Source organism: Ranitomeya variabilis, chromosome 5 (genome assembly GCF_051348905.1).
Source record: "Ranitomeya variabilis isolate aRanVar5 chromosome 5, aRanVar5.hap1, whole genome shotgun sequence".
NCBI lineage: Eukaryota > Metazoa > Chordata > Amphibia > Anura > Dendrobatidae > Ranitomeya > Ranitomeya variabilis.
The window spans coordinates 256,534,260-256,559,481 of NC_135236.1; the positions used below are offsets into that span (position 1 = coordinate 256,534,260).

The 25,222-nt window shown below is 44.7% G+C and overlaps 1 protein-coding gene across 1 annotated transcript in view; it reads right to left on the minus strand.

The window, feature by feature from the left end:
* The window catches only part of STRA6 (signaling receptor and transporter of retinol STRA6), a 108,443-nt gene that overhangs the window by 33,942 nt on the left and 49,279 nt on the right, over positions 1-25,222 (minus strand). The window contains exons 8-11 of the mRNA XM_077264107.1: positions 12,690-12,757; positions 3,321-3,391; positions 987-1,048; positions 732-894 (exon numbers count right to left, since the gene is read on the minus strand). Of these exons, the coding sequence (XP_077120222.1) occupies positions 732-894; positions 987-1,048; positions 3,321-3,391; positions 12,690-12,757 (364 nt within the window). The remainder of the gene's footprint in view (positions 1-731; positions 895-986; positions 1,049-3,320; positions 3,392-12,689; positions 12,758-25,222) is intronic.

Sequence of the window (25,222 nt, forward strand, 5' to 3'; positions counted from 1 at the left end):
TGGTACATAATGAGGACAGTGATTGGCTGCAGCAGCCACTTGGATGATGTGCGACAGGAGCCCAAATTCAAGGACTAAAGCACTGGATTGAAGGGGGATTTGGTAAATTAGGTTAATTATGCTCAGATTATCTTTTCTCTAGCTCGCAAGCAAATAATGACCTTCATACATTAGAGTCACATATTTCTACTAGTGATGAGAGAGTGTACTCGTTGCTCGGGTTTTCCTGAGCACGCTCGGGTGACCTCCGAGTATTTATGACTGCTCGGAGATTTAGTTTTTATCGCAGCAACTGAATGATTTACAGCTACTAGCCTGCTTGATTACATGTGGGGATTCCCTAGCAACCAGGCAACCCCCACATGTACTCAGCCTGGCTAGTAGCTGTAAATCATTCAGTTGCTGCAATAAAAACTAAATCTTCGAGCAGTCATAAATACTTGGATATCACCCGAGCGTGATCGGGAAAACCCGAGCAACGAGTACACTCGCTCATCACTAATTTCTACCCCTCCTATATATTACCAAGGCTTTTTTTCCATTGGTCCCACTTGTCATCAGTATGCATATTTTGTTATTTGTCCCTCTGCATAGACAAGAATAGTGGGCTATGCTTTTATTTTTTTCTTTACGTGGTAATAAAATAGCATATTGTGGCATATAGAAAAAATAAATGTAGTAAATGTAAAACAGAATAAAAAAAAATAATAACATTCTGCATTGTGTCTCACCTTCCACTGCCCAGATATAGTACACGATGTAGTCCACTGCTTTTTTTTTATCTTCATCAACAGTCAGTCCAAATCCAGCAAGCATGAGTATAACTTCTCCATCAATGGCGCCACGTATCTTTTGCACTGTTGGAAGGAAACCTGCCAGAAGAAGCAGCGCCACCTGTAGGTTGTATGGAGAAAAGGTAAGTTACAAGTTAGTTCTCGTCTCCAGACTTACAAACACCAAAGCCAAGTGTGTCCCCTGAATTTTACCTGATAGACAGATAACACAGAAACAGTAACTGACAGCAAGGATCTTTGTGATAAGCGAACACCTGCGGGAAATAGAAAACTGTGTTCAAGCAGGAAATGTTGAATCATTTTTCAATTTTTCATATTAACTGTTTTTTAAACATTACATGGAATCTGTCACCAGGTTTCTGACAACTAATCTAAGATGCAGTATAGTGTGGAGACAGAAAAGCTCATTCCAGCGATGTGTCACTTACTAGGCTGCTTGCTGTAGTTTTGATAAAATCACTGTTTTATTATCGGTAGATCATCATTAGAGGACTAGTAAACCTGCTGCATATAGTCCTACATATTCATGAGCTGTGTATAATCCCGCCCCCATCACTGATTGGCTGCTTTCTGTGTTCACTGGACATGAGCAGAAAGTTGTCAATCATTGGTGTGGGTGGGGTTATACAAAGCTCAGGATTCAGAGAACTTCTAGAATTGCAGAGAACACAGTGATTTTATCAAAACTGCAGCAAACTGGAATCAGGATCTGTCTCTCCATCATGCTGATCGTACATAGGGTTGTTGACAGATTTCCTTTACAGTACCCTGCCCCAATTAGAGGTGGCACATACAGAGGTCACAGCGTGTTTTTTGTCCAGAACATCTACTACATTTACCAGGTCATGCAAAATGGATGTGATTTCATGAAAACTCTTGCCCACTATACATTTAAAGATACACCCAAAACCTGTGGGCTTTATATGCGTTTTTACCCTGTAAGCTTCTATGGAGAACCTAATAAATATATGTAAAAAATTCAGTTGCATTTTTAAGTGCAGAATCCTAGTGTTTCTGTAATGAAAAGCATATCAAAACCACTGTATCAAATGTGCCACAAATATATATAAAAAGGGGAATAACGCAAAAAAAAGCAGAAAAAAATGCAGCAATCATAACAAATTGCTATAATGCATTTTGTTGTGGATACCTGTAGAATAAAAAAAGCAGTGGAAAAAAGCTACATTTTTGCACATGAGCTTAAAATGGTTTTCCTACAACTCCGACAACCCCTTTTCAATCACTATGTTTCCCCCTAGGATAATAATAACACCTCTAGTCAGCTCCAGTGCCAGCGCTGTCCCAGTGCTGTCATCCCTGGCTATCCTGGGTATTGTGACACATTGTTATGCCATGGGAGCCCTGCAGCCAATCACAAATCACATACATCCGGAAGAAGTGAGAGCCAGTGCCGACACCCCTATAACGGCGCTGACTCTAGAGATGAGCATACTTTTTGTTACTTTACTGGATGGAAACATAAGGACTCAGAAGGGGTTGTCCGAGCAGTGGATAACCCCTCTAGTGTGCAATAAAATTGCCCTCCATGATTATGTCATTGACTTTATCCTGCATTTTTATACACTCACTGGCCACTTTATTAGGTACACCTGTCCAACTTCTTGTTAACACTTAATTTCTAATCAGCCAATCACATGGCGGCAACTCAGTGCATTTAGGCATGTAGACATGGTCAAGACAATCTCCTGCAGTTCAAACCGAGCATCAGTATGGGGAAGAAAGGTGATTTGAGTGCCTTTGAACGTGGCATGGTTGTTGGTGCCAGAAGGGCTGGTCTGAGTATTTCAGAAACTGCTGATCTACTGGGATTTTCACGCACAACCATCTCTAGGGTTTACAGAGAATGGTCCGAAAAAGAAAAAAAATCCAGTGAGCGGCAGTTCTGTGGGCGGAAATGCCTTGTTGATGCCAGAGGTCAGAGGAGAATGGGCAGACTGGTTCGAGCTGATAGAAAGGCAACAGTGACTCAAATCGCCACCCGTTACAACCAAGGTAGGCCTAAGAGCATCTCTGAACGCACAGTGCGTCGAACTTTGAGGCAGATGGGCTACAGCAGCAGAAGACCACACCGGGTACCACTCCTTTCAGCTAAGAACAGGAAACTGAGGCTACAATTTGTACAAGCTCATCGAAATTGGACAGTAGAAGATTGGAAAAACGTTGCTTGGTCTGATGAGTCTCGATTTCTGCTGCGACATTCGGATGGTAGGGTCAGAATTTGGCGTAAACAACATGAAAGCATGGATCCATCCTGCCTTGTATGGAGCATCTTTGGGATGTGCAGCCGACAAATCTGCGGCAACTGTGTGATGCCATCATGTCAATATGGACCAAAATCTCTGAGGAATGCTTCCAGCACCTTGTTGAATCTATGCCACGAAGAATTGAGGCAGTTCTGAAGGCAAAAGGGGGTCCAACCCGTTACTAGCATGGTGTACCTAATAAAGTGGCCGGTGAGTGTAGTGTCAGTATATAAGACTCTGAAGGGGACATGAACCTTTTTACCTGTAGTGGAAGAACAAAGATAGGAGCAGAGATTAAGTGCCACCTGTGAGCCAATACTGACCGAGTCTTTGCTGTAAAACACAAAGGAAAAAGTAGATTAGCTAGGCACAAAAAACTGTAATATTAAAAAATAAATAAGTCTGAAAACTTACACAAGATATATTTGGATCATAAGATAAAAAAATCAGCAACAAATCTAAAACCAATGTGGATTTTACTCCAACTTTTTCTGTGGATTAAATTTTTAACTGCATTACAGAGAGTACTAATGAGTAGGGTTGAGCGAAACGGGTCGGCCATTTTCAGAAGTCGCCGACTTTTGGCAAAGTCGGGTTTCATGAAACCCGACCCCTGTGTGGGGTCGGCCATGAGGTCGGCGATCTTCTGAATCTGGTATCGGAATTCCGATACCGAGTTCCGATATGTTTGCGATATCGGAAATCGGTATCGGAATCCACATTTAAGTGTAAAATAAAGAATTAAAATAAAAAATATTGATATACTCACCTCTCCATTGGCCCCTGGACATCGCCGCTGGTAACCGGCAGCCTTCTTTGCATAAAATGAGCGCGTTCAGGGTGCCCCACACCTGAACGCCGGAAGAGCCCCTCTGACTCAAGGTACAAAATTGAGGATGTAGCCCGTAAACACAAAAAAACGGAGACTCCCCAGATGACTCCTGGAGGTGATTATTGATGGCAAACTCAGCCAAAGGAAGAAAGGTAGACCACTCCTCCTGGTTATCAGAGACAAAGCAGCGTAGGTACTGTTCCAAATTTTGGTTCATACGCTCAGTCTGACCATTTGACTGAGGATGAAACGCCGAAGAATGAGATAACTTGATTCCCAGCCGTGAGCAAAACGCTCTCCAAAATTTTGCCACAAACTGAGACCCCTATCAGACACGATGTCAGATGGAACCCCATGAAGTCTGACCACCTCCTGCACAAATACTTGGGCCAGAGTCTTAGCGTTAGGCAACGCAGGCAAAGACACAAAGTGCGATATTTTAGAAAACCGATCAACAATCACCAAGATGACCGTGTTTCCAGCTGATGAGGGCAAATCAGTGATGAAATCCATGGAGATTTCCGTCCATGGCTTACTAGGTACCTCAAGAGGAAGTAGTGTGCCAACAGGACGGGAGCGAGGCGTCTTAGCCCTAGCGCACGTGGTACAAGCTGACACGTATGAGACCACGTCCTGTCAGATCTTGGGCCACCAAAACCGACGTGACACCAACTCCAAGGTACCTCTAACCCCTGGGTGACCAGCCAGGACAGCATCATGATGCTCCGACAAAACCTTTAGGCGGAGATGAAGCGGTACAAAAGATTTGTTGACGGGAAGCTCAGACGGTACCTCCTCCTGAGCCTCGGCAATCTCAGCCTCAACCTCGGTAGTGAGAGCCGAAACCACAACACCCTTTTGGAGGATGGGTACTGGATCTTCCCGAGGTTCTCCCCCCGGAAAACACCTGGACAGAGCATCCGCCTTAGTGTTTTTAGACCCCGGTCTTTAAGTGACCACAAAATTGAACCGCATGAAAAACAATGCCCAGCGAGCCTGCCTGGGGGACAGATGCTTGGCAGACTCCAAATACAGCAGATTCCTATGATCGGTAATAACAGTTACCTGATGTACCGACCCCTCCAAGAAGTGTCACCATTCCTCAAAGGCCAACTTAATTGCCAACAACTCCCTGTTGCCGATATCGTAGTTACGTTTGGCGGACGACAGTTTCTTGGAGAAATAGGCGCACGGACGTAAACCACTCAAAGATGAGCCTTGAGATAGTACCGCCCTCACACCTACCTCAGACGCATCGACTTCCACAACAAAAGGTTTTGATACGTCTGGCTGCACAAGAATGGGGGCTGAAATAAAACTGTTCTTAAGAAATTCAAATGCGCGCACAGCAGCCTCAGGCCAAACAGAGAAATTGGTACCCTTTTTAGTCATGTCAGTTAGCAGTTTAGCAATGATGGAAAAATCCTTGATAAATTTCCTATAGTAATTAGAAAACCCAAGGAACCGCTGAAGTGCTTTCAGGTTATCAGGACGTTCCCAACGCAGCACCGCCTGCACCTTAGCGGCGTCCATTTTAAAACCAAAAGCAGACACAATATAACCCAAGAAAGGCAACTCTTGAACAGAAAATACACATTTCTCAAGTTTAGCATACAGCTTATTCTCTCTGAGAAGCTGTAACACCTGCCTGACATGATCTAAATGAGTATCACGGTCGCAAGAATATATGAGAATGTCATCTAGGTACACGATAACGAATTTCCCCAAAACATGCGAGAACACATCATTGATGAAATGTTGGAACACTGCAGGTGCGTTAGTCAACCCAAACGGCATCACCAAATTTTCAAAATGACCCTCAGGGGTATTAAAAGCCGTCTTCCACTCATCACCTTGACGGACTCTTATGAGGTTGTACGCCCCCCTGAGGTCAAGCTTGGTAAACCACTTAGCACCTGCCACCTGGTTGAACAAATCTGGTATCAGAGGCATAGGGTATGGATCACGAACCGTAATCTGGTTCAACTCCCTGAAATCCAAACACGGGCCTAATCCGCCATCTTTCTTCTTCACGAAGAAGAACCCTGCTGCCACCGGCGAGGATGACGGCCTGATGTGCCCTTTGCTCAAGCTTTCAGCAATGTAATCTTTTAACGCTTGTCTCTCCGGACCGGAGATGTTAAACATCCTTGCTTTAGGCAACTTGGCCCCTGGTTTAAACCTGATAGAACAGTCATAGGGACGATGTGGCGGCAACTCTGAACAACCCTTTTCAGAGAACACATCCACAAAATCCTGAAGTGACTCCGGAACGCTTGAAGTCACTGCAGCCACACATGTGGCCAGGCAATTCTCCTGGCAGAACTCGCTCCACCGAATTATGTCCTGAGTTTTCCAGTCAATTACCGGGTTGTGCATAGACAACCAAGGAAAACCCCAAACCACCTGAGCAGGAAGATTCCTGAGCACCTTACATGTAACCCGCTCGGAATGTAGAACTCCAATGTGGAGTTTCACCTCAGCCACAAATTCAGTAATCTCCCCCTGAGAGAGAGGAGCAGCATTGATGGTGACCACGCGGATAGGATGAGACAGTTTTTCAATCCTAAAACCTGCTGTGCGCGCAAACTCCTCATCAATGAGATTTGTGGCTGAACCACTATCCACAAAAACAGTAATTGGCAGCTCACTGCCAGCAACAAAAACCTTAGCAGGGAGCATGCACTGAGAAACCACCATGGAGGATATACATAAGCTCAGACTGGTCTCCTCCACACCCTCTGAGCTTAGAAGTTTTCCACCGTTGCGTTTTTCTTAGGCAGCAGAGGACAGATGTTAATAAAATGACCCGTCTTACCACAGTAAAAACAGGCTCCCTGCTTCCTGAGCTCAGGGACTGGACGCTTCACATGTGACACCCCTGCGATTTGCATAGGCTCTGTAGGCTCACCTGCAGCAACCTCACGTGAACCTAAACCCTCTCCCATAGGCGGTGTCACATGCTCCCCCTGACGCAAACGGTGATCAATGCGGACAACCAGACTCATGGCGGAATCTAGAGAAGCAGGAGTCTCGTACATCAGAAGGGCTTTTTTAACCCTTCCAGAAATCCCATGTATAAACTGACTCCGCAATGCTGGATCATTCCATTGTGTATCGATCGCCCAGCGACGAAATTCAGAACAGTAATCCTCTGCAACTCGCTCCCCCTGGCGAATAGAGCGTATCTTAGATTCTGCTAGAGCCATTTTGTCAGGTTCATCGTAGATTTTCCCAAGACAGGAAAAAAAACTCTCCACAGAGTCAAATGCAGCAGAATCAGATGGCAAAGAAAACGCCCATGCTTGGGGATCCCCACTCAACAATGACAACACCAGGCCCACACGCTGATCCTCATTACCTGAAGATATCGGGCGCTTACGGAAATATAGTTTGCAAGCTTCACGAAAAGAAACAAATTTACTGCGTTCCCCAGCAAATTTTTCAGGCAAAGGAAATTTAGGCTCAGCAACTCTTCCTGTCGCTCCAGCTTGCACATTAGACACTGCTAGTCCCTGTTGCTGTACTGCCCCCCTTAACTCCATGACCTGTAGGGACAGCGCCTCCAACTGGCGGGTTATGGAAGTCATGGGATCCATGACAAAACACACAAAAAAGAAACCCCCCTTTTTTTTTTTTTGTGTTGTTGGGCCGATTATAATGTCAGGGAGAGACTAGGTGAGCGAGAGCTAATAACCCGGGCCCCTGCAGTTTCCCTCAGACTAGGGAAATCCTGACTGACCCTCTACCTGGAGTTTACACTGAAGGTGTGCATGTCCAGGCCTCGAACCTCACCCTGTCTCCTGAGCTCAGCCCTAGGGTGAAACCTCCGCCCACCACCCAGTGAAGATGTTATTCCCCAATACCCACAGTTAGCACAGACAAGGATAAAGGAAAATATACACCACACCGCAGTCACTCAGGAATACACTATAAATGTGCAGGGCAAAATAAATACAAATATAGGAAGGAGTAAATAAGACAAAGAAAAATACACCACCAGCAACGAATCTCCAACCACCAGCTCTCCTCACCAGACCGAGATAACAACGCACAAGACAGAAGCTATAATCGGCGATGCCCCAAAGATCAGGAGAACTATTTAAAGGCAGTGGGCATGGCCCAGCTTCCAATCCAAGGATTAGGTAAATTAACCCCGGAACAGCTAGATAAAATCTAGCAGACGCCAATGAGCAAATAGTGGTCAAAAGCGGAATTACCGCTGTCTGTCGGACGACCTGGTCTGAACAGCGTCCGACATGACAGGATCAGTCTTAGGCCCCCTCCTCTTCTCCTTGTATACTGCCCCTATTGGACAATCAGCAGATTTGGTTTCCAGTACCATCTCTATGCTGATGACACCCAATTATACACCTCTACTCTCGACATCACGCCTGCATTATTACAAAACACCAGTGATTGTCTTTCCGCTGTCTCCGACATCATGTACTCCCTCTATCTCAAACTGAACCTGTCAAAAACTGAATTCCTTGTGTTTGCTCCCTCTACTAATCTACCATTACTCCCCAGCAACATGACTGCTGTCTTGAGGTCATACTTGATTCAGAGCTTTCATTCACCCCCCACATCTGATCATTGGCTCGCTCTTGTTATCTGCACCTCAAAAACATTTCTAGAATTCGACCTTTTCTTACTTTCGACTCTGCAAAAACTCTTACTGTTGCTCTTAAATATGCAAATTGCCTCTTCTGAGAAAAAGAGGACTTAACTCTATAGCGCCACCTGTTGGAAGTAGCGATCCTACAAGTCACAATCAACCCTTATTCATTCTTGTCTGGACAATTGAAACTCTCTACTAATCGGTCTCCCTTTTGCCAAGCAGTCCCTACTCCAATCCATCTTGAATGCTGTAGCCAGGATCATATTCCTCACCAATCGTTACACCGATGCCTCTACCTTGTGCCAGTCATTGCACTGGTTACCCATCCACTCCAGAATTCAATATAAACTTATCACTCTCATCCACAAAGCGCTCCACAGTTCAGCACCACCCTACATCTCCTCCCTTGTCTCCGTTTTGCTAATGACCTAAGATTAACATCCTCAATAATCAGAACCTCCCACTCCCGTCTCCAAGACTTCTCACGTGCTGCACCAATTCTTTGGAATGCACTACCCAGGATAATTTGATTAATCCCCAATACCCACAGTTGAAAATGCATTTCTTCAGACTGGCCCACCGCCTCAATATATTTATTTAACTATCCCTGTGTTGTCAATTCAAAATTTTCTTCATAACCAGGTTTCTTGTATCATGTTATCACACACTTATATGATTATTGTTATGCTGTAATGTCTTTTATTGTCTGTAAAATGTAATGTGCTGCGGAATATGTTGGTGCTATAGAAATTAAATTATTATTATCAGGTGACATCAAGCCCCGAGGTTGTATAAAAACACACACACCCAGGTAAAAGTCCTTTAATTAAAACAATGATGATACCTAATATGTGTACTGCACTTTGCATGATCTAACTTACTTGCTAGTGTCTGGTGACCTGGATGTCATCATCATGACATCGGGTCACCATGGCAACAATCGGACCCAACCACAATGATTCTGCTGGGGCACCGATTGGAGTGCAGAGGGGGCTCCCTCCATCTGTATGTCTGCTAAATGCTGTGATTTAACCTTTTAAATGCAGTATTTAAAGGGTTAAAGTGCCTGCACTTAGTGTTGGATGTCAGCTGTCAGATTCAGCTGACAACTGGCTGCGATCACGCACGCACAGCCTCTGTGCACACAAAATCGCCAAGATATTTCCATATGTCAGTAAGTACTAGCCAACCTGGATGTATAGATACTACCAAGGTCGTACAGGGGTTAAATATACTTGGCTGAATTCATGCAGCTAGTGTCTGATACACGCTGACCATGGATAGCGTGGCATGTGTCAGCTGACAGGTTCGCTTTAATGTTTGGGGCACTTTAGATTGGTATGACACTTTGGGGTTTGCATACAGGTGTAGAAAAAGTGGGGAAAATGCGAGAAAAGCGATGTGCTATGTTTTGCTGAGAAAAATTATGATTGGAAGAAATCTTCAAGATGGACTGTGTTAAATGGAGAAGAAAAGGTAAATGAATGACTAATGATTAGGGATGGGCGAATAGTGTTCGGTCACAAGGTCCCGAACACGGGTTTCCATGGGAAACCCGTGCTACAGTTCATGTCCAGTTCGGGTCCAGGGCCTGTAAAAGCATAAAATTAATAATAAACATTATAATTACACTTACCGGTCCAGCGACGCATCCTCCCGTTTCGCTGTCTACCGGTCGCAGCTGCTTCCGGGGCCGCTCATTAACTTCCGGTGGTATTTCGGCAGTCTTTGGCTTTTTCCAGCAGTGTTCCGGCCAAAAATTCTGAGCGTTGAGCAGTGGAGTGAATAACCCTGAAGTTAATGAGCGGCCCTGGAAGAAGATGCGGCTGGGAGACAGCGAGATGGGAGGACGCGTCGCTGGATCTGTAAGTATAGTTATAATGTTTATTATTAATTTTATGCTTTGTTTTCCAGCTCGCCCACCCCATCCCATATCTGTAAAGTCCAAGCTCGGGGTTTGGATGCAAGTTCACATCATCTCCGGCCCGAGCTCGAACTTTACGAAAAAACTTGTGAGAAACCCGCCGATCCCGATCATCGGGGGGTTCACCCATCACTAGTAATGATCCGAGAAAGCATAACCTGCAAGTCACTGTACAGTATAATATACACGATCTGCAGAGCACCTGGTAAAGCTAATGTTTAGCACTATATGTGCACTGCATGATGGTAGTATTATCACATAGGACTGCATGTACCATATTCTGCATTGTGTGTACTCAGAGAGTTATCACTGTATGTTACCTACACTGTTAAAAAGGACTGCAGGTGAATGTTACTACATTTGCAGAAAAGGTAATAATTATACTACCATTTTGAGTACCTTTACTATGGGTGAGGATGGGGCATATAAATGTGTATATTCTAAAAAAAAAAAGGATGTAGTCTACAAAAAAGAAATTGTTTTGTCCCCAAAATTTTGCATTGTTTACAGCGTGAGCTGCATCCTGGAATCTCCCTGAAGACAGTTTTCAAAAGTTGACAAAGATGTAATAAACAGACACAGTCAGTTGGCTTCATGTTAGGCAACTATTAAAGCTATAAAATGTAATGCATTTTTCGTAAATTTGACGTAGCTTAGCACTATTCTAGACACTGTCCAAAATTCTGCACATGGCCAGAATTCTGACTGCATTTTAGAATGAATTCTGGTGTATTTTAGTTAGTAAATCTCCCTTACTATTTCTCTTTTTAGGCTGGAGTCACACTTAATGTACGAAAAATCGGTTTGAGTCTCCCTGCTGAGAGTCACACAAGTGTTCTCCATATGGTCATCCATGTATAATCCGTTTGCAATGCGATGATGCGACTTCCTCCCATCTATGTATCCATATGACATCCGTATGATACACGTATGGTTATACATTTCTCACTGCCTTTCCCCATTGAATTTAATGGCTCAATGTGCTGAAATTAGGAAAATGTGTGCGTATTTGTTGCAAGCTAGATGGATGGTCCGTTGTGAAGTCCAAATTTTTCTCGCATCCATAGGCTTGCATTTGCGAGTCTCGGACTACATATGTGAACAATCACAGCATGCTGCGATTTTACATGCACATCGAATACGCCTGAGAAAAACTACAGTGTTGTGAGCTGCCCCATAGATTAAAGGTACCATCACATTAAGCGACGCTGCAGCGATATAGACAACGATGCCGATCGCTGCAGCGTCGCTGTTTCGTCGTTGTGTGGTCACTGGAGAGCTGTCACACAGACAGCTCTCCAGTGACCAATGATGCCGAAGTCCCCGGGTAACCAGGGTAAACATCGGGTTACTAAGCACAGGGCCGCGCTTAGTAACCCGATGTTTACCCTGGTTACCAGTGTAATGTAAAAAAAAAAAAAAACACTACATACTTACATTCCGGTGTCTGTCGCGTTCCCCGGCGTCCGCTTCCCTGCACTGTGTAAGCGCCTGCCGTAAAGCAGAGCGGTGACGTCACCGCTGTGCTCTGCTTTACGTCCGGCCGGTGCTGACACAGTGCAGGGAAGCGGACGCCGGGGGACGCGACAGACACCGGAATGTGAGTATGTAGTGTTTGGGTTTTTTTACATTTACAATGGTAACCAGGGTAAATATCGGGTTACTAAGTGCGGCCCTGCGCTTAGTAACCCGATGTTTACCCTGGTTACCAGTGAAGATATCGCTGAATCAGCGTCACACACGCCGACTCAGCGATGTCAGTGGGTGATCCAGCGACGAAATAAGGTGCTGGCCTTCTAGCTCCGACCAACGATGTCACAGCAGGATCCTGATCGCTGCTGCGTGTCAAACACAACGATATCGCTATCCAGGATGCTGCAACGTCACGGATCGCTATCGTTATCGTTGTTAAGTTGTTCAGTGTGAAGGTACCTTAACACTGGTCCGAGGGCGATGCGATGTTTTCTGGCATAGCAATTGTACGTATTCTACGATAGTGTGACCCCGGCCTTATACTCACAGTCAGTTCTGAAATCTGAATTATGACATTTTTCAAATGCACAACATGAGCCTCAGGGACCAAGTAATAAATTATAAAGAAACTATGACTAGTGTTTCAAATTGCTAACCTCACAAATTTGAAACATATGTAAGAAATTTAGTGACCTGGACAAATATGTCAACAAAACCCAATATGAAACAAATGCACCTATTTGCATAATGTTTCTAGTGAATTTGCTTGGCATTAACAGACCTGGTTTTGGATGCTTTTCGCTTCAAAAGTCCTTTCAGGTATTTGAGGTAATAATTTCTTTCTGACATCTAAAAAAAAGAAAAACAATTATAATTAAAAATACACAATATTCAAAGCTGTTAATCGTCTCAGAAAATGAATTACTTTACTAATATAAAGAATAACATCAAATATCAAAGTTTAAAATGAAACAAAGAGCCTCAATGGAGGGCTACACCCACACAATGCATAATATGCCAAAATATCAATGCCTCAAGCGTAAAACTCAGTGAAAGAATAGGGCCAAACTAAGTTAATGAAAACTTGCATAGTGTAACAGTGATATGGTCCAATAGTGGTGCAGCCCTTGCGCCCCAACGCGTGTTTCACCCAGCTTCATCAGGGGGCATGTCATGACTCTATTTGGCCCTATTCTTTCACTGAGATCTAATCAAGAGGCATTGACATTTTGGCATATTACACAATGTGCAAGTCTAAGGCTACGTTCACACGTTCCTTTTTTTCATCCTTTTTTTTTCAGGTCCTGTTTTGAAAAACCGCAGCTAAATTCAGCGCTGATTTTAGCTGCGGTTTTTGATCCTTTTTCTTCTGCGGATTCCACTGCGGGTTTCCAAATGCAGTTTCCTATTGGTGCTGCTGGAAACCCGCAGCGGAATCTGCAGAAAGAATTGACATGGTACTTCTTTTTTCTGCAGGCAAAACCGCTGCGGATTTGCCTGTGGAAAAAAGGATCGTCGGCACAGCGGGTCCTTTTTTCCATTGGGTTACATTGTACTGTAACCTACATGGAAAACTGCTGCGGATCCGCAGTGCAATTCCGCTGCGGATCCGCAGCAAAAACCGCACCGTGTGAACATAGCCTAAGTGTGTGGGTGTAGCCCTCCACTGAGGCTCTCTGTTTTATTTCAAACTTTAATATTTGATGTTATTCTTTATGTTAATAAAGTCAGTCATTTTGTGAGACATTTTCTGCAACTTCTTTTTTTCTTGGGTATTAATTCTGACTTATAGGAGTTTCTTGAGTATAAGTATGACTATATCCCAGCTATGGCTGAATTGGTTTAAAATACATTTGTAAAATTCCTTGAGCTCCCCTGATTCTGCCGCTCTGTTCCGCTTTGTGCTGAGTCACTCTACTGCAAATATATTCACACTTGTTTCTTCTGGAGTGCACTATGTGAAATCTCTGCTTTTTGTTCAACAGGGCATTTTTTCAAAGTCTTCTTTGAAGCTGTGTGCTTTCAACCCTTTCCAGATGCTACCAATCACAGCCAAGCAGCCTTTGAGATTGATGGACTGCTAAATCAGATGCTGAGCTGTGATTAGTAGCATCTAGGAGCTATTGGTGAAAGCACACACTCCAAAGAAAACACAGAAGAAACGTCTAGTTGGACTGCAAAGCAGAGATTTCACAAAGAAGAAACAAATGTGAATATCTTTGCAATGGAGTGACTCAGCAAAAAATAGAAAAGAGCAGCAGAATCGGGGGAGCTCAGAGATTTTTATAAGATATTTAACTCCATTTTTTTGAACCAAGTGACAGATGCTCTTTAAAATGTACACAGGCACCAGGAAAATCAATAATTTTGAATATCAGCTTTTACCTTGATCCTTAACTCTTATACTGTCATGTTATTTTTTTGGCTGTTGCAAACTTTATGTCAAAATATCTTGAGAAATTCGGCATAATTCTCAAACAATCTAACGGCTTTGGGGATTTAGCAATGGAATTCGCAATCTGATGTTATAGCAAAATCTATCAATTTATCTTTATTAGGATATTTTCACATCAAATTTTATCCTCATGTCAGTGCCTTCATTGGGAGTTATATAACAAGTCACGGAAAACAGGATTCAGGCTTATGCATTGACTGTAACAATGCAGACAGAGTCACCGTGGGCTCTGGCGAAAATAACTTTCAGCTGTATCCACTTATTTGAGGTGGGATCCAAGACGCAATCCACTATGGCAGAGCGGTGACAGGGAGAAGATTTTATTTTCCCTGTAGCCACTTGCTTTCAGCCATCGGGTGGCATATGGGGCTATAACAATCATCGCTCACAACACAGTGAGTGGGTTGCAATCACTCCCCCTGCACCTTGACTAATCTAATAGATGAGCCTTTCTGGGCAGCTGCGGGCTGCTATTTTTAGGCTGGGGGACATATATCGTTGCCCCCTTACCAGTCTGAGAATACCAGCCCTCAGCTGTGAGCTTTAGCAAGGATGGTTGTCAGAAATGTGGGGGACCTCACGCGGTTTTTTTAAAATTATTTATTTAAATAATTTTTTTTAAAAAAAACAGCGTGGGGACCCCTCTATTCTTGATAACTAGCCTTGCTGAAGCTGACAGCTGAGGGTTACAGTTCACAGCTGTGAGTTTTGCCTGGTTAGTTATAGAAAATACGGGGGAACCCACGCCAGGCTTTTCATTCCTTTATTTACCGTAGATATAGCCCAGGTCGCGGATGAGGTATACCTCCATCATCCGCTCCTGCTGTCACTGTTATTAGCGGCAGCAGGTGTAGGTTGATGGGAGTAATAGTCCCAAAAGCCCCCACTTGCTGTCATTGTTCTGACTTGAATATAACTCTCATCATTCTCCTCTGCTCGCGCCGATCGGCTTCTGTAAAATCAATGCAGAAGCCGACAGGATGGGAGACATGGCTTACATACAGTACATCCATGCAGAATAGTTAGATATATAGATGTGTGTGATCAATACAATTACAGTGTGTGTGCAAATTAGGGGACATGTATGTATTTAATAAAAGATTCTTTTCGGGGAAAAAAATGTCATGGGCTCCCACGCAATTTTCTGCTCCAGAGAGGGAAAGCTTTGTATTGTAAGGTGACTGTTACCGCTGCTGCGTGACGCTGCCGCTCTGCTGCCGGGTCCAGGCGCGCCAGCTTCTCCTCCTCTGCCATGGTGTCTGTTTCTGCCGCGGCGCGCTCTTGTCGCTCTGCTTCCAGGTCCAGGGGCGTCCGGACTCAGTCCTCTCCCTCTCTACTTCCGGTGCCTCGCTCTCTCAAGGGGATCTGGTGTCTGCGCAGGCACTCTGGACTCTCCAGAGGGCGCAGGCGCACCTTTCCCATTTCTCCTTCCTGTGGTCACCAAGGTGATTCCCAGCAGCCAATCTGGGTTAGGCCTCTGCTATAAGAGGCAGTCCATCCTGCATCTAGGTGCCTGATTGTCACATAACCTTGCTTGGGCGTCTGGCCCTTACGCTTTCCCTGTGCTTCGTACCTTGTACTCAGTACCGTCAGTGTCTGTGCCTGGCTACGCTTAGTCCGTTTGCTCCTTAGTAGACCTTAGTATCGTTTTCTCGGCTTCTGTTTATTTTCCTTCCGTGTTTCTAACTCCACCTTTTGTTTCCACAGCCTTCTTCCGTTCCGGCTCTTCTGCTCTCTGGTCAGTCTTCCGCCTACCTGGATCCCCATTTGGTACCTACTACCAGGTTTTTCTGTTCGCCTTCCTTCATCCCATCTTATCCTCTTCTTGCTTCTCGGAGCCGTCCCTCTTGGTACGTCCACCGTGGGTTAGTGACCTCTGGGCCTGCCCCTGACGGTCCCTGTATAGGGGTCGGTGCATCACTAGGTCCGCTTGCCCAGGGGTAGGTCTTTCCACGGTCCAGAGGATCCACGCTCGTTCCTCTTTTCCGAACGTTATAGTGACATCAAGCTGGCTTAGTAATGGAGAGGTGTCAATAAGACACCTATCCATTACTAATCTTATAGTTGGAAAAAAAAATATCCAAAAAAGAAAAGGGCCTTGGAGCAATATAAGAATGAATAAATATTTAGTTTATTGTAGACATTTCACTTTATGCCTCTTCTGTGATGGATGTTGCTTTATAACAACCTGGTGTGGATTCTGTGGTTGATAGGTTGCAGCAGATTTGGGCTCATGTAGTGGACAATTTGGTGTTGTCTCAGGAGGAGGCTCAGCGTTTTGCTAACCGTCGTCGGTGTGTTGGTTCCCGGCTTCGGGTTGGGGATTTTGTCTGGTTGTCTTCCCGTCATGTTCCTATGAAGGTTTCTTCCCCTAAGTTTAAGCCTCGGTTTATTGGTCCTTATAGGATTTCTGAGATTATCAATCCGGTGTCTTTTCGTTTGGCCCTTCCGGCCTCTTTTGCCATCCATAATGTTTTCCATAGATCTTTATTGCGGAAATATGTGGTGCCCGTTGTTCCCTCTGTTGATCCTCCTGCTCCTGTGTTGGATGATGGGGAGTTGGAGTATGTGGTTGAGAAGATTTTGGATTCTCGCTTTTCGAGGCGGAGGCTTCAGTACCTTGTCAAATGGAAGGGTTATGGCCAGGAGGATAATTCTTGGGTTTTTGCCTCTGATGTCCATGCTGCTGATTTGGTCCGTGCCTTTCATCTGGCTCATCCTGATCGGCCTGGGGGCTCTGGTGAGGGTTCGGTGACCCCTCTTCAAGGGGGGGTACTGTTGTGAATTCTGCTCTTGGGCTCCCTCCGGTGGTTGTTGGTGGTAGTGCAGTTGTCTAGGGGTTGTAATCCGGGCAGGTGTTTCTGCTGATTGCAGCTCTATTAGGTATTTAGGTATGCAGGCTCCATGAGTCAGTGCCAGTTGTCCATTGTACTTGGAGGGATTGCATCTCTCTCTGGCTCCTCATGCCTTGCTGCCAAATTCAGCTAAGATAAGTGTCTGTTTTTTGTTTCTGTGCACACATGCAGTGTGCTTTGCAATTCAGTGCAATTTATTGTGTTTTTGTCCAGCTTAGACTTTGTTTGGTGTTGTGAAATTGGATTCTGGGCTCCCCCGGTGGCCACTTGTGGAATTGAACTTGTGTGCATCATCCCCTCTGTTCACCTGCTCCTATCAGGATGTGGGAGTCGCTATATAACCTTGCTCCTCTGTCAGTTTCTTGCCGGTCACCAATGTAATCAGAAGCCTTCTGTGCTTGTTCCTGCTACTAGACAACTCCCAGCTAAGTTGGACTTTTGTCCTTGTGTGTTTTTGCATTTTGTTCCTGTTCACAGCTGCTGTTTCGTTACTGTGTCTGGAAAGCTCTTGTGATCGGAAATTGCCACTCTGGTGTTATGAGTTAATGCTAGAGTCTTAAAGGAATTTCTGGATGGTGTTTTGATAGGGTTTTCTGCTGACCATGAAAGTGTCCTTTCTGTCTTCCTGCTATCTAGAGAGCGGACCTCGATTTTGCTAAACCTATTTTCATACTACGTTTGTCATTTCATCTTAAATCACCGCCAATATATGTGGGGGCCTCTGTCTGCCTTTTGGGAAAATTTCTCTAGAGGTGAGCCAGGACTGTCTTTTCCTCTGCTAGGATTAGGTAGTTCTCCGGCTGGCGCTGGGCATCTAGGGTTAAAAAACGTAGGCATGCTACCCGGCCACTTCTAGTTGTGCGGCAGGTTTAGTTCATGGTCAGTATAGTTTCCATCTTCCAAGAGCTAGTTCTCATATATGCTGGGCTATGTTCTCTCGCCATTGAGAATCATGACAGTTTGACCGGCCCAAAAAAGGGTTAAATTACTGGCTGAGAAAGGAGAGAAAAAAGAAGTCTGCTACAATTTTTTTTTTTTTTTTTTCCCTCTAGTTCTGAGTGTGCTCTTAATTGAATCTCTTGCTAGTCTGCCTATACTGCAGCCTTCCTCCATTTTTCTCCTTCTAATCCTTGAATGGCTCTGTGTTCACCTGTTTCAAATGGATCTTCAGAGTGTAGCTACAGGTTTGAATAATCTCGCCACAAAGGTACAAAATTTGCAAGATTTTGTTGTTCATGCACCTATGTCTGAGCCTAGAATTCCTTTGCCTGAATTCTTCTCGGGGAATAGATCTCACTTTCAAAATTTTAAAAATAATTGCAAATTGTTTTTGTCCCTGAAGTCTCGCTCTGCCGGAGACCCTGCACAGCAGGTCAGGATTGTAATTTCCTTGCTCCGGGGCGACCCTCAAGACTGGGCTTTTGCATTGGCACCAGGGGATCCTGCGTTGCTCAATGTGGATGCGTTTTTTCTGGCCTTGGGGTTGCTTTATGAGGAACCTCATTTAGAGCTTCAGGCGGAAAAGGCCTTGATGTCCTTGTCTCAGGGGCAAGATGAAGCTGAAATATACTGCCAAAAATTCCGCAAATGGTCTGTGCTTACTCAGTGGAATGAGTGCGCCCTGGCGGCGATTTTCAGAGAAGGTCTCTCTGATGCCATTAAGGATGTTATGGTGGGGTTCCCTGTGCCTGCGAGTCTGAATGAGTCCATGACGATGGCTATTCAGATCGATAGGCGTCTGCGGGAGCGCAAACCTGTGCACCATTTGGCGGTGTCTACTGAGAAAACGCCAGAAAATATGCAATGTGATAGAATTCTGTCCAGAAGCGAGCGGCAGAATTTTAGACGAAAAAATGGGTTGTGCTTCTATTGTGGTGATTCAACTCATGTTATATCAGCATGCTTTAAGCGTACTAAGAAGCCTGACAAGTCTGTTTCAATTAGCACTTTACAGTCTAAGTTTATTCTATCTGTGACCCTGATTTGTTCTTTGTCATCTATTACCGCGGACGCCTATGTCGACTCTGGCGCTGCTTTGAGTCTTATGGATTGGTCCTTTGCCAAACGCTGTGGGTATGATTTGGAGCCACTGGAGGCTCCGATACCTCTGAAAGGGATTGACTCCACCCCATTGGCTAGTAATAAACCACAATACTGGACACAAGTGACTATGCGTGTTAATCCGGATCACCAGGAGGTTATTCGCTTTCTGGTGCTGTATAATCTGCATGATGTTTTGGTGCTGGGATTGCCATGGCTGCAATCTCATAACCCAGTCCTCGACTGGAGAGCTATGTCTGTGTTAAGCTGGGGATGTAAAGGAACTCATGGGGACGTACCTTTGGTTTCCATTTCATCATCTATTCCCTCTGAGATTCCTGAATTCTTGTCTGACTTTCGTGACGTTTTTGAAGAACCCAAGGTTGGTTCACTACCTCCGCACCGGGAGTGCGATTGTGCCATAGACTTGATTCCGGGTAGTAAATACCCTAAGGGTCGTTTGTTTAATCTGTCTGTGCCTGAACACGCTGCTATGCGAGAATATATAAAGGAGTCCTTGGAAAAGGGACATATTTGTCCTTCGTCATCTCCCTTAGGAGCCGGTTTTTTCTTTGTGTCTAAGAAAGACGGCTCTTTGAGGCCGTGTATTGATTATCGACTTTTGAATAAAATCACGGTTAATTATCAATATCCGTTACCACTGCTTACTGATTTGTTTGCTCGTATAAAGGGGGCCAAGTGGTTCTCTAAGATTGATCTCCGTGGGGCGTATAATTTGGTGCGAATCAAGCAGGGGGATGAGTGGAAAACCGCATTTAATACGCCCGAGGGCCATTTTGAGTATTTGGTGATGCCTTTTGGTCTTTCAAATGCCCCTTCAGTCTTCCAGTCCTTTATGCATGACATTTTCCGCGATTATTTGGATAAATTTATGATTGTTTATCTGGATGATATTCTGATTTTTTCGGATGACTGGGACTCTCATGTCCAGCAGGTCAGGAGGGTTTTTCAGGTTTTGCGGTCTAATTCCTTGTGTGTGAAGGGTTCTAAGTGTGTTTTTGGGGTTCAAAAGATTTCTTTCTTGGGATACATTTTTTCCCCCTCTTCCATCGAGATGGATCCTGTCAAGGTTCAGGCTATTGGTGATTGGACGCAACCCTCTTCTCTTAAGAGTCTTCAGAAATTTTTGGGCTTTGCTAACTTTTATCGTCGATTTATTGCTGGTTTTTCTGATGTTGTAAAACCATTGACTGATTTGACTAAGAAGGGTGCTGATGTTGCTGATTGGTCCCCTGATGCTGTGGAGGCCTTTCGGGAGCTCAAGCGCCGCTTTTCTTCCGCCCCAGTGTTGCGTCAGCCTGATGTTGCTCTTCCTTTTCAGGTTGAGGTCGACGCTTCTGAAATCGGAGCTGGGGCGGTGTTGTCGCAGAGAAATTCCGACTGCTCCGTGATGAGACCTTGTGCTTTTTTTTCCCGTAAATTTTCGCCCGCCGAGCGGAATTATGATATTGGGAATCGGGAGCTTTTGGCCATGAAGTGGGCTTTTGAGGAGTGGCGTCACTGGCTTGAGGGGGCCAGACATCAGGTGGTGGTATTGACTGGCCACAAAAATTTAATTTACCTTGAGTCTGCCAGGCGCCTGAATCCTAGACAGGCGCGCTGGTCGTTGTTTTTCTCTCGGTTTAATTTTGTGGTGTCGTACCTACCGGGTTCTAAGAATGTTAAGGCGGATGCCCTTTCTAGGAGTTTTGAGCCTGACTCCCCTGGTAATTCTGAGCCCACAGGTATCCTTAAAGATGGAGTGATATTGTCTGCCGTTTCTCCAGACCTGCGGCGGGCCTTGCAGGAGTTTCAGGCGGATAGACCTGATCGTTGCCCACCTGGTAGACTGTTTGTTCCTGATGATTGGACCAGTAGAGTCATCTCTGAGGTTCATTCTTCTGCGTTGGCAGGTCATCCTGGAATCTTTGGTACCAGGGATTTGGTGGCAAGGTCCTTCTGGTGGCCTTCCCTGTCACGAGATGTGCGAGGCTTTGTGCAGTCTTGTGACGTTTGTGCTCGGGCCAAGCCTTGTTGTTCTCGGGCTAGTGGATTGTTGTTACCCTTGCCTATCCCGAAGAGGCCTTGGACGCACATCTCGATGGATTTTATTTCGGATCTGCCTGTTTCTCAGAAGATGTCTGTCATCTGGGTGGTGTGTGACCGTTTCTCTAAGATGGTCCATCTGGTTCCCTTGCCTAAGTTGCCTTCTTCTTCCGAGTTGGTTCCTCTGTTTTTTCAAAATGTTGTTCGTTTGCATGGTATTCCTGAGAATATCGTTTCTGACAGAGGGACCCAATTCGTGTCTAGATTTTGGCGGGCATTCTGTGCTAGGATGGGCATAGATTTGTCTTTTTCGTCTGCTTTCCATCCTCAGACTAATGGCCAGACCGAGCGGACTAATGAGACCTTGGAGACATATTTGAGGTGTTTTGTGTCTGCGGATCAGGATGATTGGGTTGCTTTTTTGCCTTTGGCGGAGTTCGCCCTCAATAATCGGGCCAGCTCTGCCACCTTGGTGTCCCCGTTTTTCTGTAATTTGGGGTTTCATCCTCGATTTTCCTCCGGTCAAGTGGAATCTTCGGATTGTCCTGGAGTGGATGCTGTGGTGGAGAGGTTGCATCAGATTTGGGGGCAGGTGGTGGACAATTTGAAGTTGTCCCAGGAGAAGACTCAGCTTTTTGCCAACCGCCGTCGTCGTGTTGGTCCTCGGCTTTGTGTTGGGGACTTGGTGTGGTTGTCTTCTCGTTTTGTCCCTATGAGGGTTTCTTCTCCTAAGTTTAAGCCTCGGTTCATCGGCCCGTACAAGATATTGGAGATTCTTAACCCTGTGTCCTTCCGTTTGGACCTCCCTGCATCCTTTTCGATTCATAATGTTTTTCATCGGTCATTGTTGCGCAGGTATGAGGTACCGGTTGTGCCTTCCGTTGAGCCTCCTGCTCCGGTGTTGGTTGAGGGTGAGTTGGAGTACGTTGTGGAAAAGATCTTAGACTCTCGTGTTTCCAGACGGAGACTCCAGTATCTGGTCAAATGGAAGGGATACGGTCAGGAGGATAATTCTTGGGTCACTGCCTCTGATGTTCATGCCTCCGATCTTGTCCGTGCCTTTCATAGGGCTCATCCTGATCGCCCTGGTGGTTCTGGTGAGGGTTCGGTGCCCCCTCCTTGAGGGGGGGGTACTGTTGTGAAATTGGATTCTGGGCTCCCCCGGTGGCCACTTGTGGAATTGAACTTGTGTGCATCATCCCCTCTGTTCACCTGCTCCTATCAGGATGTGGGAATCGCTATATAACCTTGCTCCTCTGTCAGTTTCTTGCCGGTCACCAATGTAATCAGAAGCCTTCTGTGCTTGTTCCTGCTACTAGACAACTCTCAGCTAAGTTGGACTTTTGTCCTTGTGTGTTTTTGCATTTTGTTCCTGTTCACAGCTGCTGTTTCGTTACTGTGTCTGGAAAGCTCTTGTGATCGGAAATTGCCACTCTGGTGTTATGAGTTAATGCTAGAGTCTTAAAGGAATTTCTGGATGGTGTTTTGATAGGGTTTTCTGCTGACCATGAAAGTGTCCTTTCTGTCTTCCTGCTATCTAGAGAGCGGACCTCGATTTTGCTAAACCTATTTTCATACTACGTTTGTCATTTCATCTTAAATCACCGCCAATATATGTGGGGGCCTCTGTCTGCCTTTTGGGAAAATTTCTCTAGAGGTGAGCCAGGACTGTCTTTTCCTCTGCTAGGATTAGGTAGTTCTCCGGCTGGCGCTGGGCATCTAGGGTTAAAAAACGTAGGCATGCTACCCGGCCACTTCTAGTTGTGCGGCAGGTTTAGTTCATGGTCAGTATAGTTTCCATCTTCCAAGAGCTAGTTCTCATATATGCTGGGCTATGTTCTCTCGCCATTGAGAATCATGACAGTTTGGATTTTTCAGTCATGCTGGATTCTCAGGAGATGCAGATATACTTTCTATGTCTTTAGTTAGATGTGGAATATTTGTATTATCTGCTGTGGATATTTTTAGGATTTTAATACTGACCGCTTAGAATTCTGTCCTATCCTTTTCTATTTAGCTAGAAGTGCCTCTTTTGCTAAATCCTGTTTTTCTGCCTGCGTGTGTCTTTCCTCTTATACTCACAGTCAATATTTGTGAGGGGCTGCCTATCCTTTGGGGTTCTGCTCTGAGGCAAGATAGAATTCCCATTTCTATCTATAGGGGTATTTAGTTCTCCGGCTGTGTCGAGGTGTCTAGGACATGTTAGGTACATCCCACGGCTACTTCTAGTTGCGGTGTTAGTTTAGGGTTTGCGGTCAGTACAGGTACCACCTACTCCTGAGAAAGTCTTTCATGCGGCTCCAAGGTTACCAGATCATAACAATAAGCCTACCTTACGACCAAATGAAAATGCATCATTCAAAAGCTATCCGATGTATATGGACACCATTAGTTTTGTGAGAATGTTCCTCTACTTCTTCCACACGTAGACAAAAAAAATTGTACTGCATCTCATGTGACTATACAGAACTCCTTCATTATCTTCTTGGAGCTGGTAAGTACAGGTACATACAAAACTAGCATATGATCACAGAGCTATATTCCGGCTTTCACTTTAGCAAAGATGTGACTAAATGATTAGCTTTTTATATGGCTCTGCAGCCTGATGGGGTACTGCTGCTGCATTGTCAAGCACTGCAATTATAATCTCAGCAATCTCTACCAAGGCCACAGTACATTGCCAGGCCACATGAAGGCAGTTAATTGCTAAGAGCAACTGGAACACAAAGCTTTCTATGTATCCAAGGAGAAAAGCTCAAATAGCTAAGACCTTGATGTGCATGAATAAGTAATAAAAAACCATGGTAACACAAACACACACACTCACCTTTACATAAAATCTGGACACAACTACAATGTGACAAAAGGTCGTGCTTAAAAACATAAGGGAAGTTTCAGCATATATGCTGGGAAATGCTCCCAATGTATAAACGAGTATGTCTATGTATCCAACTATTGCCCAAAAACAGTTTTCAAACCAAAAAAAGGTAAAATTGGTGACATATGCAACGGTGTGCATACTATAATATATGTTCAGCCTGTACCTTCAGCTTCTAATTTGGGACATGCTGTGAATGCTAATGCTGAATGCTCCTAAGCCGTCTATTTGGGCATGTTGGTCATACAAAGTAGAATAAAATGATACCTTGATATCGATTTGATGTCTTATTCCAGAGAAATCAATTTTTCTTAATATGTAAATGGCTATGAAGATCTATGAGCTGAACACAGATTTCCCATAGAATCGGCCTATAGACATAAATAAAAATGAAAGGGGGCGTTACCAGTTTAAGTCATTTAAATTAGGAGAACAGACTGTCAGTCATTACATGTCTCATGTTGGTAATGTCCTTTTTAATTTAAAATAAGCTTTCATGTGCGGCTCATAGATCTTAACAGTTTATTTTCATACAAGAAAAATCTGGATTTCTTAGAAATAAGAGAATGGATTGCAGATATCAAGGTATCATTTTATTCAACTTTCTATGACACTGCATCCTCATATAGACAGCCTAGGTGAGTTGATCCTTCCAACAGATACTCTTTAAGTTGTTAGTCTTAGGCTTCATTCAGCATGCTAGATGTCTTGGAGACGGGAGTGGGAGGATGAGAATATTGAGGATGTTAATTTTGGGTTATTAGCAGAACGGAGGACATGAGAGATGAGTATACTCGTTGCTCTGGTTTTCCTGAGCAAACTCGGGTAGTCTCCAAGTATTTGTGAGTGCTCAGAGATTTAGTTTTTGTTGACGCAGCTGCATGATTTGCGACTGCTAGACAGCCTGAATACATGTGGTGGTGGTCTGGTTGCTAGAGTATCCCCACATGTATTCAAGCTGTCTAGCAGCTACAAATCATGCAGCTGCGTCAACAAAAACTAAATCTCTGAGCACTCATAAATACTCGGAGACCACCCTA